The 17,312-nt window shown below is 40.4% G+C and overlaps 1 protein-coding gene across 1 annotated transcript in view; it reads right to left on the reverse strand.

The window, feature by feature from the left end:
- Positions 1 to 17,312, reverse strand: part of POLE2 (DNA polymerase epsilon 2, accessory subunit) — a gene marked incomplete in the record, with an annotated part of 1,055,700 nt that overhangs the window by 702,498 nt on the left and 335,890 nt on the right. The window contains 2 exon segments of the mRNA XM_044074281.1: positions 6,296 to 6,379; positions 6,487 to 6,561. Coding sequence (XP_043930216.1) covers positions 6,296 to 6,379; positions 6,487 to 6,561 — 159 coding nt within the window.

The raw sequence follows: 17,312 nt of genomic DNA on the forward strand, positions 1-17,312 counted from the left end.
ATAAAAAATACCATTTTTTTCACAAAAAAAAAAAGTACAATACAATATAATAAACAATATACAAAGTTATAATCAGTCCAATAGGGAAACCAAATTGTAAACTGATTGGCCGAATTAAATGGGGGCCCCATATTACCTAGCCAAAGATTTCAGCTTGAGAATACATTTGATGGATAGACTATCATTGAATCCCTGGGGGGGGGCATGTGCGTTAAGTCTAAGCTGCCAGGTTAAATCTTTCTCATCAAGTCTCAACGATAATGGTCCCCCCCTATCATCCAATATCATCCAAACCAACCTCATCTATAGCCATAAACAAAAATTCATGGGTAGTAAATGAAAGTGCTAACTTTACCTCACTTGTAGCTTGGAGTCGTTTGTTTTCTTCATTTGGGGATTTGCAGTTGTGTTTGCTTTTGTCAAATAGATAGTGAGTCAGCTTTTCAAATACAAAATTAAGATTCACTTGTTTCCTAGGTGGGCGCATATGCAAGTCCACTTTCAAAAACGGTTCTACTTGCATACTGTTAGAAAGAGGGTCATCTGATGACAGACAAGTAGAAAAGTCTGACAAATGTACCTTGAGAGAAGAGCAAACAAACCACAGGACAGTCAAGAAACAGAGGCAACTGGGCCTAACTAGGATCCTGGCTCTGACTGGCACCAACAATAAAATATTTTCCATTTATTCATATAGGATATCCTAGTAGCCATTTTTTCTCACTTCCTTTAGTTCCTGCTGCACATCCACAGAAAAAAAAGGTGCTTTAACTCATTACATCCAAGTGCACTTCCAGTCACCTCTTGATGAGCCTCCTGGCATCAAATATTGCTTGTTCATATTTTCATTCATTCTAAAACCATGCCACATACAAGTTATCAGAATATTTTACCTTGAAGCATACATGATGGCAAACACAACTGTATTGATATTTGTCAATAAGTATTTAAGGTGATAACTTCATTTTTTAAAGGTTCAAGCCACATCCACTGGGAGTTAAAGGTGTACACTCTAAAGAGCTGTACCAGAGGGAATGAGTTAAAGGTATCAAAATTCTATCATCCAAGCAGTTAGTTGAAGAGTTTCCAGATTGAAGGTATCAAACTCCTTCAGTCTTGTGTGAGTAAATCTGGTCTATGAGGAAGCTTATGGCAATTGTTCTTGGCCAGATTGAAAATAAAGAACCACTTTTGCCTTGGCCAGAAGACCGCCGCCACCACCCAAATTTTTGGAGAGTCATCCGGGATCTTTAGAGAAACCATGGTAATTGGTGGAAAGGCATACAAGAACAACCCCTTCTATGGAAACGAAAAAGCATCTGTCTTCCAGGCCTTCATTCAAGGAGTCCTGGAGTAGAATCTGTCTAGTTGTCTGTTTTGACAGGAGGCAAACAGATCTATTTGAGGTGTTCCCCTCAGGCGGATCAGATCTTGAAAGAACCCAAGATGCGGGGTAATTTCAGTCTTGCGTACAGAGCCTTAACAGATTATCCTCAGTGATCTACTTCACATTCACAAGTCCAGTGGTAGAATAAGCACCCACTTGAGATATCTTGATCTCCTCTACAACATAAATAAAACATGTTGGAGGGATATATATATATATATATATATATATATATATATATATATATATATATATATATATATATATATATATATATATATATATATATGCATGCATTACAGAGAATGCCACTTCTTTGGAATCATCTTCCTTCCCACATAAAGCAAAGTACTTCCTTTACTCTATTCAAACAATCTAGACAAATGCATGGGAAGCTGCAAATTCAGCCCTGGTTTAGCAACCTCATCCATTATGGATACGGGTAACATGGAAATGTCCTGCCCAGCTCTGAATTATCTGTATTTAAATTATGCGGGCTAAAAACTCCAAGGAAATACAGGGCTAGATTTTAGTTTTTTTTTTTAAAAGATCCTGATGTATCAACAGCCTAGTGAGTTACCTATGACATTTCCATGTTGGGGGGGGGGGGGGGTCGGGTCCATCCTGGTCCTGTTAAGTTTGCCTACAATAAGGTTTTGCTCATAGCGAATGTATGAGGTCTGAGCAAATCAGCTCAGTCCGACTGTTATCTCCCAGGCCATCATAGCCAGTCTACAAAGAGGATAAGATCTGGTATCCCCCTTACGTTCCACATAAAAGTGACATTGTCTGTGTACACTAGCAGAGGTGCTGGTGACCAGAGATGATTCAAGGCCTTCAAAGCATTGATAACAGCCATCTGTACACTTATGCGCTTTTGTCTGCCTACAAGATCCTACAGATGTTGTACTTTAGCCCCTTTTGACACCACACAAGGTCTGAAACTTCCATGGTTACTGACTAAAGGGGGGGAGGGGGGGGTCAGAAGGGAAAAGAAAAATTTGGCTTGCCTGCTATCTGGTCTACCCGTCATCCAATCTTGCTCATTACAAATTGCAGAAATGGAATCTGAAAAGTCAAAGGGTGTAAATGCTATAACCAGACTAAGCTAGGGTGCCACTGTATTTTCCTCATGTGTTGGATGGCAAAGGACAGCATGATGATTAATGGCATGTAACAGAGAATACTGAGGTTTCTCTGAGGTTGAGGGTTGGCATAATGGTTAAGGTGTTTACCTCAAAGAAAATAGGCACAGGGTTTGATTCTCATCTTTGAGGGAAATTGGCTAGGCTTAAAATGGTCCCCAAGGGCAGCTACCTAGTACACACCTATGCACTCCCTTGGAGATACTTTGATTAGGTTGGAGAAAGTCAGGCAGAAGTGCTGTAATGTTTCTACTTTGTCTGGAGGAAGAAAGGCTCCTGTCAAGGTTGAGTCCAGCAAGCATCCCAAGAAAACTATTTTGCAAGACGGTTTGAAAGAAGACATCTACAAACTGATTTGAAAAACATAGACAGACTAGAAGTTCCTGGACAGCTGCTAGAGACACTTGACAGCTGGAAAAAGAATCTGCAAAGTAAAAACAATTGTCTAAATATGGAAAAATATATATGCCTCAGAGTCTGCATTGAGCAATGACTGAAGCTTTGTATTTTGTAAATACCCTTACTGTAGTGGAAAGCCCAAAGGATAAAACAGAGAAGTGATAATGTAAGCTATTATCAACGCATTTTAAGAAATGCCTGAACTGCTTAGTAATAGGAATGCGGTGATAGGCATCTGCTAGACCCATCTTTACCATGAAAGCTAGACTGAGATTAAATATACAATATTTTGAAGTGATAGCAGCTTGACCTTGGGAATCCTGACAGAGATTTAAAGCAGAAACATCCACTACTGGTCTCCAGAATCCTTATAGTTTATTAATTAGAAAAAAAATCCTTGAAGTATTACCTTTGCATAAGAGATTGAGATGTACTGATTTTGCTACTACATGAGACTGCAAGTTTTGCAGAATGGGAAGAAACAGAGCAATCTGGTTCACTGGCAAGAGGAAATCCATGAAAAGGGAGGGATTCCTTTGTCAAGAATACCCAGATTAGATTACATTTACAATCCCAATGCCTGAGACTGAAGACAAAAGGGAAGATGAAGTCTGAGTGACAGAGAGAGGGTGCAATGGTGGCATGAAGTGGCAGATAGTCATGGTGACTGGGAAGACTCCCATTGGTTTTCTGAGGCCTTTCCCTTCTTTTCATAACCTTTTTCCCTTGCCTTTTCCTCCTTGATAACTTGCTCCTTGTTGCTTAAACTGTTTGATAGGAAAAGGGTCTGTGGAAGAGGAAAAATTATTATTTTATTTAAAAAAGGAAGGTTGTAAAGACTGTAGCACTCTTTGGATCAGCTTTCCCTATTAGCATAATTCTTAAGCACTTCAGTGCAGGAGGGTCAAACAGTGTCTTTAAGAAAAATGTTAAGCTCTCTTATTTGATTTAACCAGGGACGATTTGAGAACAAAGTCAAGCAAGTCTCCTCAAAAATTAACCAGAAACAACCATTCTGAAAGCAAAATAAGTAGTATCCTAGATACACTTTACAATATGCTTAGTTACCTCAGAAACAGCTGTGACAGAAGCAATTAATGATTTTTTTTTTACCTCAGAAGGAGAAAGGTTAAGCAATAACTCCTGCATATTCTCAAAAGACACAAGCAAAAACTTTAACATATAGGCCTGGCAATTTAAAATCCTGAAAGTTAAAGTACTAGAAAAATACAGTTTCCCAACTTATTCATTGTTTTCCCTCTTTATCTGATGGAATCAGTAACCAGTCTTGGTGGCAGAAGTTTTAGAGACAGAGAGAAAGAGACAGAGATATGACTGCTGGGTCAGCCTTAGGATGAGAAAACAGGTACTTGTGTGCTTAGAGTACCTTATATAACCTGTCACACTCTTGGAAGCCAAAGGCCCATCTGTCAGAAATACTGGCTGTAGTAATAAAAACATTCTCTAAGGTAGGCAAAAACAAGGGGAATATGCATACCTTTTGGCATTTGTAATGTATTAAATTATAATGCTTCATTCTTCTGCCACTGAAAAACCATATTTATAATAGACACAATATCAGTGAAAGAAATTTCTTCAATTTGAAAGTGTGAAGATATGCTTTCTTCAGAATTATGATGCTCAAACCGAGAAGAATCCTCTGTAGTACACCCCTCCACCTGCACAGATTATTGTTCTGACTGAAAAATCTTGTCAGTATGGGAAGGAACTCTCTCTTTTCCTGCCTGAGATTTGACCAGGCTTGGAAAAAGCAGAAATCAGTTCCTTAGTGAAGCCCAGTAGCTCTGCCCTTTCCGTAGAGATAGAAAAGTTTTTCTCACAAGTACATTCTCCCCCAGTAAGGGCTGCCCCTTTTGCACACTGATTAGTTTTCACAATCCCCTTCCCAGCCAAGGGAAGACCCATCACGTGACCTTTCTGCAGCCAGGAACAAAAGTGGTTCTGTACAGCCCAACCTGGGCTTCCCTACAGTGGCAATGAATATGGCTAGGCCCTATCTATTGTGGCTGTAAATGCTACATCAAGAGGAACAGGAAGGATTATGGGTGGCCTGAGGAACAACAATCAGACACAACAGAATTATGAACCAGAGGCTAAGGCAAAGAAAGAGATGGGTAAACCCTGAAAGGCTCCTTAGCATGGAAACATACTGCTGTTCCATAGGTAAGCCAAGGAAGAGAACAGGAAGGTGGAGAGCACAGCCCAGCAGAATCAATGATGACTAAGAAAGAACATGAAAAAGACTATGAAGAAAGACCGCACAAATCATGCTTTCACAGTCCCTAGTCCCAAACAGTGAGAATTTCTCTCTACTTTAAAATCACGCCTCTTACCCTATTCCCCAATCAGAAATAAAAGCACATTTCAAGACCCTAGGAAAATGCAGCTGCTCTCTCTCTTATCACATAATTTAAAAGCTTCCTTCCCTTCTTCCCTCTATTTACTTTTGTTTGAATCTACTTTTTACTGTAATTCATTTAGCATGCCATCTCTGATTTCCACAATGTATACAATGCATGTATGTATTGTGTTTTGTCAGTTACTCTGTATACAATGTAATTTATCTATTGCTTTTATGCCCTCAATGCATCTCTGATATTCATACTGTATATAATACATGTATATACTGCATTTTGTCATTCTTTCTGTACATAATGTCATGTATTTATTGAGTTTACCCCAGGCTGAGACCAAAATAGGTCTACTGGGATCAGTGCTCTACCCTGGTTAACAAATTCAAAATAAATAAAATAACATATATCCTAAAAGTCCCCCACAAGCACACTGTCCTTTCACAAACGCACTAAATAATAAAATAAGTTAGGATTTTAGTCATACAATAAACCTTTTCCTCAAAAAATTATCAGAAATAGTGCTAGTACATATCTGTTAATATAAATCATCATCTAAAACAGAGTCCTTGTCAACAAATAAAAGTTTTCCACATAAAATTAAATTTTAGAAGGAATGCTTTCCCCTAACTGGGACTTATTTTTCCAGCTTAAAGATCACAGCCGACTGACAAGATAACATGGGGACCACAAACGAGCAACTAGTTTCTGTAGCAAGAAACTATGAAGCTTTTAGTACTCACCCTGCCTTTTAATTTATATGGAGTGCCCCCAAGACACTCCTGGACAGGAAGAGGTGTGCCTAGAAGGTGCTCAAAAGTTTGAGAAGCCGGCCAGTGCAGGAGTAAACCCATATAGCTTAGGCTACTGTAATGGTTGTGCATGCATGACCAGAAGTTTTTTCTTCCTTTTTGAGTTTAACTGTGCAGAGCACAATGCTGCCACAGCAATGCATTTCTATAACCAAGAATTAGTAGAATAACTTTGCTTACCTCTTTCATCTGTGTTATCATTCCAAGCACAATCACCTCCCCAACCTTAACCGTGCTTCCTAATAGTGTTTCTATAGTTTTCAGCTAAAACATAAGCATATATACAATGTTAATACTCCTTGCAATTTATACTAAATCTATAAATAAATACAAATAAATCTGAAATTCCAGAAGTTGAAAATGCACAGTACCTGAAACTTGTTTCTGCTCTCATCTGGATGTGCTCCAATAACTGGAGGAGTAAAAAGTTCATGTCTGTGAACTCTCTATGAAAATAATTTTGCAAATATTAATGATCAGTGAGCACTTTTAACCTACATAGTCAATTCTTCTGATCTTTTCAGTCATGTTTTAAAGAGGATCACTGTTACTTGTAACAGTGGCCCTTGACAAAAACTTTGTTATAAGATAGAAAACGATACATTTCCTTGATTACTGTATGCATCATAAAATAAAGCCAATGCACATGCTGCTCAGCAGAAGCCTTTTGCCAGATTTTGTATTATATTACAGTTAAGTTGTTCATTCAAAAAAATAATAAAAACGTCTTCAGACTGGAAGCAGATTGGCTCATTCATTTCCCTACTTCCTGCTTATTAGGTAAGCTTTAATCCACATTTACAAAGCAATTCTTCACAGAAAATAAAAATGCACATTTTTTTAAATGCATTAACATGTTTAAGGAGCTGAAGGTCTCTGCATCAGTGTTTAGTACTACCTTGTACTTTGTTATACTGCAACATAGCCTGGCAGGGTTTTTCACAGTGGCATAATTTTATTTTACTGCTAGGTCCTCTTCTTCCCACAGTAAAGTCTTGTTCCCCACAAAATGATGTGCCCAAGGCACTGTTGTCATTCCAGTGACTTATGGTTAAATAATGGACTATGTATGCATGGAAGTGTTGGGTTTTCTTTAAAGAAAGCAAGAGATATTTGGTAATGAGAAGAATTTGACATATGGGTGGGAAGTGGTCAGTGAGCAGCACAAAATATGCTTGCTGTCTGCAACCACTATCAATCATTAGGCTTGCCTGAAATCTCTGCAGTGCATTTTAGAATTGTACTATTTTCTAATTTGCTTAAATCCCCATAACATTTGTCCATGTGTTCAGCAATTCTCTCTCTCAGCAAAAAAAAGAAGTTATGTACCTACCATAACGTTCCATGTTAGTTGTCTTCATCTCGCCTTCTTTCTTGCTGGTTGGGATCGGAGCCGATCCTCGGCTCTGACTCGGCCATCTTCTATAGCTCGAGAGCTGTTTACTGGCTCGAGGCTGCCCCTTATCCCATGATGCCTAGCGCTAGCTACTCAGATCTCATTTAAAATAGCTAACCCCAGACATAGCCAGAGAATCAACCTGTCCAAACAAACAGGTTGGGCATACCTGTCATACTCTCTACGTCAGCAGAGGAAACAAACCAGAGAACACTCAGCCAGTGAAACCAAAACTCCTCTCGATCCAATAGGAAAGGGGGACGGAGGGTGGGACGCAAGAAAGAAGGAGAGATGAAGACAACTAACATGGAACATTATGGTAGTTACATAACTTCTTTATGTTAAGATGTCTATCTCACCTTCATTCTTGCTGGTTGGGACAGTATCCCTAGCACCTACAATCCTGGGAAGCTCATTGGAACAGACTCTTCAGAACAGTGGAACCAAAGTCAGCTCTGCTCCTGGAGACTATATGTAGCTTGTAATGAGAAATAAAGGTATGAGGATTTGCCCACGTAGCAGCTGCACAGATAGAATCCATGGGCAACCTAGATTGGAAGGCTACAGAGGTGGCCAAAGCCCTAGTAGAATGACCTTTTGGTTCGACAGACAACTCTTTGTTTCTCAATTGATAAATGAATGTGATAATGTGAGATAACCACCTGGATAAGGTCACTTTGGAAACTGGGAGACCTTGTTTGCCTAGAGCGTAGGAAAGGAATAGTTGGTCCGACTTCCTTATATCCTTAGTCCTACGCAAGTAAAAACGCAATTGTCTATGAACGTCCAATTGGTGTAATTTGTATTCTGCCTTGTTGGAGTGGTTAAGGAAAAACACATTGGTTTAAATTGTTTTCTGAGCAGACATTCGGAAGGAATACGGGATTAGTCCTTAGAGCAATCCTGTCCTTATGGAAAACCAAGTATGGTGGACGAACACATAGTGCCTGAAGTTCAGAGACGTGTCTGGCTGAAGTAATAGCTACCAGAAAGAGTGTTCTCCAATATAGAAACTTAATGGAGCAGGACGCTGCAGGTTCAAAGGGGGGCATAATTAAGGAGGTTAGTACCAAATTAAAGGTCCCAAGGAGGAGGGAGATCTCTTACTGGAGGTCTAAGGAGAGTAGCCCCTCTTAAAAAGGCTTTACAGAGCTTATGAGCCATAATGTTTGAACCAGACAACCCAACATGAAAGTTAGAAATGGCTGCCAATTGAACCCTGATTGTAGCAGAAGCAGAGCCAGAATGAAAAAGTTGTGCTAGGAACTCAAAAATTTCGTGGACTGGGGCTGAAAAGGGATCTACGTTCCTAGCCTCTGCCCAACAAGAAAAACGTTTCCATTTGCTAGCAAAAGTTTTTCTAGTTGTGGACTTGTGAGAGGAGACAATCTCACGCACGGCCGGGGAAATGCTGGGAAGCCTGGCTACGGTTGGAAGTGGAGCAACCAAGCTGTGAGGTGGAGTGTTTGGAGGGATTGATGCAGCCCGTCTGATTGATGAATCAGAAGGTCTGGAATCGGATCGAGAAGGTAATGGTGCAGGAACGGAAACCATATCTGTCGAGGCCAGTAGGGGCAATGAGGATCATTTTGCAACCCAATGATATTGCTTTCTGTATGGGTTTCGGTATCAGGGGAAACTGAGGGAAGGCATAAAGAAGTCCCTGAAGCCAATTGTGGACTAGAGTGTCTCTGGGAATGTGACCTGGAAGCGGAAGAAGGGAGAAGTAGTTGCTGCATTTACTGTTGAAGGGGGTGGTAAAAAGATCGCAGCAAGGCTGTCCCCATTTGTGGAAGATCAGATCCGCAACTACCTAATTCAGAGACCACTCATGAGGCATGAGAATAGCTCTGCTGAGCCTGTCCGTTATGATGTTGGACCTCCCAGGGATGTGCGTCGCAATCAGAAATCGTTGGGAGGAAATCTCCCACTGCCAGAGTCCGAGTGCTTTTCGGCATAGGGGGTAGGACCTGGTTCCGCCTTGCTTGTTGATGTACCACACCACTGACATGTTGTCCATTTGAATTGCAATGGTCCCAGAAGGGAGAGAGTCCTGAAGAGCTTGCAATGCTAGGAGCACGGCTCTCATTTCTAGGACGTTTATATACAGATGGTACTCGTGAGGCTGCCAAGTGCCTTGGACTGTCCTGTCCTGATAATGCCACCCCCAGAAAGAAAAGAAAAGGTTGCTGAAGCAAACATTCGCTTCCCGTATCTGTCCATGGTCCTAGACTCCTTGTTAGGAGGATGGAAAGACGAAGAGGTTTCCGCCAACTCTTTTTTGGTGGCTGCTGCTACTACCATGGCATCAACAGGAACACCTTTGGTAAGGAACTGTTTTTCATGGGGTGCTGTGATTAACTTGCCAGGTCTCCTCGGAGTTGGTTCCACTGTATCCGGGGCTGACCAAGCCTTTCGAGCCACCACTGACATAAGTGGATCGAAAGGCGGAGAAACACAGGAGGTGGAAGGTCGGAAACCGAACGCATCCAGGAATACAGACTCATCCTCGGTAGGGGCTAGGGGATTCCAGTTCCCCCTCTGCTTAAGCATTTCTAGGATGTCTGAAAAGGTAACATCTTCAGAGGGGGATCTCGGGGACCCTTCCGAATCATCTAAGTCTGTATCAGAAGTGACAGACTCAGGGGAGTCAATGTGCTTCCTCTTGCACTTCTTCTTATGAGGGGGCTCCTCTGAATGATCAGAGGAGGCCTCAAAAGAAGAGGAAACACCCAATGGGGTGCCCTGGAGCGCCGGTTCCCCACGCTTGGGGTCTGGAGGAGGAGCAGAGGTTGGCACAGGCATTACTGGGGACGGAGCCGATGGGGCAGATAGTGGAGCTGACTCAGTGGCCAGCACACTCATGACATTGAAGGCGTCCCTGCCACGATGCAGAGAAGGCTCCAGTTCCAAGGAAATCAGAATCCTTCTCCGCACCGAGGGAGATGGCTCCAAGGCCAATGTAGGAGCAGAGCTCACCTGCGCCGAAGCCCCGAGAGGGAGAACGGGGTCGGACAAGGGTCCGATGCCACTCGCCCCCTCAGAGTCGACGAGGGAGCCCCGGTGCCCAGATCCCTCGATGGATGGCACCATTGAGGGAATCAGAGCTGATGACGGAACCGAAGGAGATAGAGTTATCGGAGCTGACGGTTCCACTACTCGAACCCCAACAAACTCTGGCTCCGAGCTCAATGGAGTCGGGGAAGGAACATCGATAGAAGTGGATGGAGCCGACCCCTGTTGAGGAGAGCTGGACAACATCTTGGCAAGTGCCTGCGACTTCAGCAACTTACTGACCATTCTCTCCATGTCGTGATCCGAGTGCCTAGAGGACTGAGAGGAGTGAGAAGATCTGTGACTGCGCTCGCTCTGAAGCAGTGGAGACCGAGGAGCCGAATTTATCTATTCCAGAGAAGGGGACCTCAGCCTCTTGTGGCTCCGTGAAGGCTCCGAGGTTTCTGATGGAGCCGATGGGGAGACAGTCTTATCGGTTCCAGCCGGAACCGAAGTAGCAGGTAGAGTCTGAACCAAAGACGGCTCCGAACTTGGAGCCGATGATTTGGTAGATTTAGGGGATTTCACAGGCTGAGTCTTGGCCGGTGAATTCTGGGGCTTTAATAGACCCCTAAGAATAAGCTTATTCTTACGCTCCTGCAGAGCTCTTGGACTAAATGCATGGCAGATAGAACAAGAGTCCTGCAGGTGCACAGCGCCTAAACAATAGATGCAAGAAGTGTGCCCATCTGTCAGAGACATTTTCTGACAGCATGAGACACACATGTTGAACCCAGACACCTTGGATTCTTTTGACATCCTGTAACAAAAAATACAATAACAGCTAACCAATCAAAATACAGTCTACAGAAAAAACACAGTATACTACAGACTAAAGCTAAACTTTTTTTTTTTTTTTTTTAATAGGAAACCCTCTAACTCAAACGGCTAGCCTATAAAGAAGGTAGAAGTAAAGCCTCTAACTTAAATGGCTAACCTGACAGGAAAAGGATAAGGAGGGGGGAGGGGGAGAACTCTCTAAATTAAACAAGTTCTAAAGGGGAGGGAAGGAAGCTACAAATACACACTTAGCTAACACAACAAATATAACACTAAAAATGAACAATAACCCCTAGGAAAAAGACTATTTCTAGTAAAAAGGTTTTATAAAGAAAGTTTATACGAGCCTGAGCCAGAAAAACGACACCTCGCAGCTGAAGCAGCAAACGAGATCTGCGTAGCTAGCGCTAGGCAACATGGGATAAGGGGTAGCCTCGAGCAAGTAAACAGCTCTCGAGCTATAGAAGATAGCAGAGTCGGCTCCGATCCCAACCAGCAAGAACGAAGGCGAGATAGACAACTTAACATCACTTTTTCACGTTAGTAAGATAGTGCTTCAGGCTTCAGTTTGCATTGCCTTGTTCTTGTACAACTCTATAAAAGCATTTGCATTCTTGGATTGCAGACTTCCTTAATATACAGCTAGATGACAACTCAACTTTCTTCAAAGTTTACGTATGTGAATGCGTATATTTACTACATTTTGTTTGTCAGGTAATCTGGCAGATTCAAGCAACAATTTGCAACAATAACAAAGGGACAGTAACCTTCACAGAATATCCATATATATTCTATAAATAAATCTGTCTCTGCATGCTGTCGGCTATATACAGGCTGCAATAACTGCAACAGAAGAAGTTATTCATTTCTCCTAGTAAGCAAATTAAAACACACTGAGAAAGAAACCACAGCCACTATAGCCCAGGTATCTTTGCTGCAAAAAGCAGAAATCCTATGGTAAAGAACAACCAACCCAGGCAAAGCTCCAGGTTCACAAACAGGCCTTTAATAAAACACACAAGCGCTTTCACCAAATGCTTCTTCAGGTGTGACATAAAGACTAAGTAACTGATGCACCATATTTAACTAGTAAGTTAGAGTCACATGACAGAGCAAGTTCCAAACTTAAGGGCACACATCCCAAAAATCATTCAAGAGACATTTTATAAAAACCATCAGTAAGAAACAAAACATAATAAAAATAAAATAAAAACACATGAATATACCTATCCACAAAAATATATATAAAAGCATTCAAATACATCTCGTACTAAATATATGAACATATTAAACCATGACGGTAACATATAATATGTAGCCAATCACCTATTTCCTACATAGTGGTCTGGCTTTCAAAGCAGGTCTTAGTGGTATGCAGTCATTCAAAGCATGTCCTGCATTCGTTCTCAACCTAATGATCCAGTGTGTTTCCATTTCCTCCGTCCTTAATCTCATATCCCCTCCTCTCTTGTTGCCACAATTCATTCTTATAACTAAAAAGCCAAAATTGTGTGTGATGTCCGTATTCACAACATGTTTGGCTAATGCATTAAATATACTTTTCTTGCCAATATGATAAATATGTTTCCCTAATCCTATCTTAGCATCCTGTCAGCCTTCCCAACGTAAAATTTACTACATACCCTACATATAGCTAGGTATATCACATGCATACTATTGCAAGTAGCCTTGATCTTAAAATTAAATTGTTCTCCTGTATCTGGATGAACAAAGATAGGATTATCAATAATATATGGACAAGAACACTTCATACAGGGTAAAGTATTTCCTTTTAATACTGATCTATTAGTATCCCTTACACCACAAGGACGTCTCTTCAGGAACTTTTTATTCCTAAAAATAAACTGTGGTGTGAAATCTAAATATTTAGTAGTTTGCTCATTAGTCATTAAAATGTTCCAATTATTCCTAATAATACTAGTGTACTGGCTGATATTCCTTGAGTAACTGAATGATGCTTTCAGCTTGTTACTATATTTCCTACTCATCTTATGGGTTCGATCATTCTGTTCCCATTCAAAAAAATAAGGTTTAGCTCTTGTACCTCTCATATTCACCGCTTTCACTACATTCTTCTCTATCATATCAGGATCATATCTTCTGCATACTAACTCCTAGTAGTATTGAGCTGACACTAAAAATCTTGTTCACTCACATTGAATCTAGAGGCTATAGAGCTGATTTTGAACCACATTCCTAAAAATATATTGTGGGTGCATACTCTCTACTAAGAAGATGGATAACTCTACATTCTTTCCTAGGGAGCCTAGTCCCAAGCAAATTCCTATCATCCCTAAAGATGGTCACATCTAAGAAATCAACATTCATGTGTGACCATTTCACTGTAAATGTCAAAAAATTAGTAGATCTATTTAGGAATTCAACAAACTCCAAAGTCTCAGGAGTCCCCTCCCATAATACAAAAAGATCATCTACAAATCTTCTAAAAAAATAACACTTGTTCCTTAAAGGGGCCTCCTACAAGATACTCACTCTCCCAAGTGGCCATCACTGCATTCACGTAACTGTTCGCACACGAGGTGCCCATTGCTACACCATTGACCTGCCAGTATACAGATTCTCTAAACAAACACATTATTCTCCAGGACTAGGCGTAATAATTCCCTTGTTTGTGTAATCCTAATACTATCACTGCCCAAGTTAGGTTCCATATACTTTATAGCGTAATCCTATACCCACATTGTTTGGAATAGTGGTAAACAGCAAAACCACATCCAGTGTAACCAATAGTACTTGGTTCCCTAAGAGATTCTCTTTCGTGTAAACATACAAATCCCTGAGGAAGTGTTCTGCATCCCTCAATACATATGCGACTTATCTAGAAGAGGTCTCAAAGTCTTCTCTATATAAATCGATATAGGCACAGTACATCAATTTGTCCCAGCCACTATTGGTCTCATTGGGGGATTTTTACTGTCTTTATGCACTTTCGGTAATCCCTGAATTATAGGTATAGAGGGGAATGGCACCATAAAATATTTACAAAGGTCATCTATCAATTGTATACAATTCAACCTCCTAATTTCAAATGCTACCTTCATGGTCATTTCATCAACCTTTTTTCGTGTAATCAAAGTATAAAACTCCTTATCACACATTAAATTAAAACACACATCCAGCGTTAAATTACTGTAAGAACACATTGTACTTATTACACACCGAATTACAAAGTATTATTTTACTGGTGAACTGAATTTACAACATTTCAAAAATAATTAAATACATTAACTTGGGGTCTAGGCAAATGTGGAAAAGGAAGAAAAGGATGCAAGCTACTTTAGACTGCTTTTTAACTTGTGGCATACACATTATTTAGAAAGGGTGGAGGCAAGTATGTGTAATCTATGGAAGAAGGTATGTTAAAGGTAATAGAATCAGGTCAGCATTGTTGGTAACTAGGTCAATGCATTATCAGAAGTTAACACTCTGACCTGTTATTATCCAAAAATTTTTAAATCTGTCCCACAAAAAGTCTCGTCTCTCCACCACTAGAGAGATGTTGAGCACAAACTCATTGGATGATCATAGTGGCTGGGTGGTTCACAAAAATAGGTTTCTAGTAGGTGTTTCCATTTTTGCCAATGTGCAACATTAGAAATGGCACTAAACTGCAAGCAGATTAATCTCATCTATGATCACCCATTTATGGGATCATTACATTGAAGGTTCACGTTTCAGCCTCTAGACCATTACTACAGCAAGTTCACTTGTTGTAAGCAACTTCACATTTACATCTATCAACTTGACCTTGTCCAAACAGTATTGTTGCTCCGAAGAAAAGCAGCAGCAGCAATGTTTGTACTTCATTGGCACTCACTCTAAACCAAGTATAACTGATGACAGTTGTCTGTGCAGCTATTAACAATAACTCTCAGAGTTGGAGGCCTTTCTGTTTTGATTTGAGACAAAAAGTAACCATTATAACCTGGTATGTTTTACCATTAATACTTTATGCTTCCCAGGCTCTCTGTCTTCATCAGGCTGCAGTGAAAGCTGAACCAGGGCATTTTTATGTGCGGGTGAAAACCCAAGACTAAGTTTGGACCACCCACCTTACACTGTCTTTAGATAAAGGGGGATTGGGCCTGCCTGACTTACAAATGTATTCCTTGGCAGCCCAACTGCAAATGTTTTGGGGGCCAGTACACCCTACATACAAGGTCATATAGTATAATATTCTCTCGCTCTCTTTACAAGCAAAGGTTTGTGAAATGCTTCACTTTAAAAAGGAGATGCAATTTAAACCCTATTCTTTAGCAATGGTAGCTTTAGTTAAGGAGGGATTTATGATTACTAATACTAAATGATTTGCCTGTTGGTTTTATTAGTACCTAGGGGATTTGGGCATACACAACAGTATGCTTAAAAGATGCTCTGGTCTGTTTTACTGAGAACAAATAATTGAAGGTGAGCATCCACAGTCTTGGGATTCCTTTCAGGCACAATATGGTCTCACTGAGCAGGATAGGGACTTACAATTGAGACTTGCAAACAAGCTATGAATTTCCAAAGTTGTTTAATACAAATTCTGATCAGTCTAGATGGATAATCTGACTATTAAATACTAGAAGCGATACCCCGATTAAGAAATTATAAATTTGTTATACAAGACACTTGTTACTCCTCATGAAGATAGAGCACGGTAAACATAAATTAAGCAGGGGATAACAGTTGCAGACACAGACAAAATGCAGTGAGATAAAATACTTCTAATGCCAAGATACTCAACCGATTCACAGAAATTTAGATTTATTTTTAGATAGTAATGCTACTTTAAATACTTTTGCACAACAAGATATTCTAAAATATTTCCTGGGGTATCTTCAAGTGTTTGGTGTTGCTCCACTACTGAACTTGGAGATTGGGTGCATTTTTTTTTGGAACTGCATCTGTCTTGAGAAATTCAAAGAAATGTACAAGCTATTTACGATGCTCTATGGCAAAATCCGGTGGATCTTTCTGAGGTGTTCTGTTTTCTTGGAGACGTATCCTTTTTTTTTTTGTTTTGGATCCCCTCAATCAAGATTCTTTGATTTACTCAAGATAACTGCCAAAAAATGTATTACTAAAAATTGAAATCTATAACCCCACTTACATTTTCTGACTAAGTTTTATTTGTGGATGTTCTTTCTACTCTGGAATTGGCAATATCTAATTCTGGAGTCAAGGTGAAAGATGCACACAAATGGACTCAGTGAACCAAATTTACTGCCGACATGATGACTAATATGGTTAATACAGATACTTAGTATTTCATAGAAACATTAGTGTTTTCACTTGGTTAAATACAGATTCACCAATCTGCAGTGCCCAGAATTTGGAAAAGAACAATATGTTAAAAGTTTGTTAACTTGAGGCACTTTGTGTTGAAAAAAAGTCAGCTTTTTTCTGAGTTGCCTCATTTTCTGACTTTGTTATAATTTCATGGATAGAAGGGCCTTGTGTTGGAACAGATAGAAGATCTTATGAGGATTACCTACTTCCACATGTTAAGGCAACAGGAACGTCTACCAATAACTCAGTATTCAGACATTATGCTACGGCTGATCTACTAAAACTGAGTGATGACCTGAATGGATTACATTAGCGAACAGATCGGAGAGGCAGAACAACAAAGTCATTACAGGCAGATTCTGAGCTAGAACTTCAGCAAAGGATAGGAGAATGTAATGCAAAACTGAAGGCACATGGGATGAAACTAAGCACAGATAAGATTGTGGTAATCCCGGCAAACTGGGGAAATCAGAAGAAGCTGAGACTAGAAATAGAAGGGAAGACAGTGGAACAGGTAAACAGATTGAAGTATCTGGGAGGGGTGGTTGAGGAGAAGGGAAGTCTAAATGAAGTGGTGAAAGCTAGAATCAGAGGGGCTGCAGCCAACTGGCATAGAGGGTCAGGTGTAGCATATGACAGAAGAATGACAGT

The sequence above is a fragment of the Protopterus annectens genome, chromosome 6.part0 (genome assembly GCF_019279795.1).
Source record: "Protopterus annectens isolate FY-2018-M chromosome 6.part0, PAN1.0, whole genome shotgun sequence".
In the NCBI taxonomy this organism is placed as follows: Eukaryota; Metazoa; Chordata; order Ceratodontiformes; family Protopteridae; genus Protopterus; species Protopterus annectens.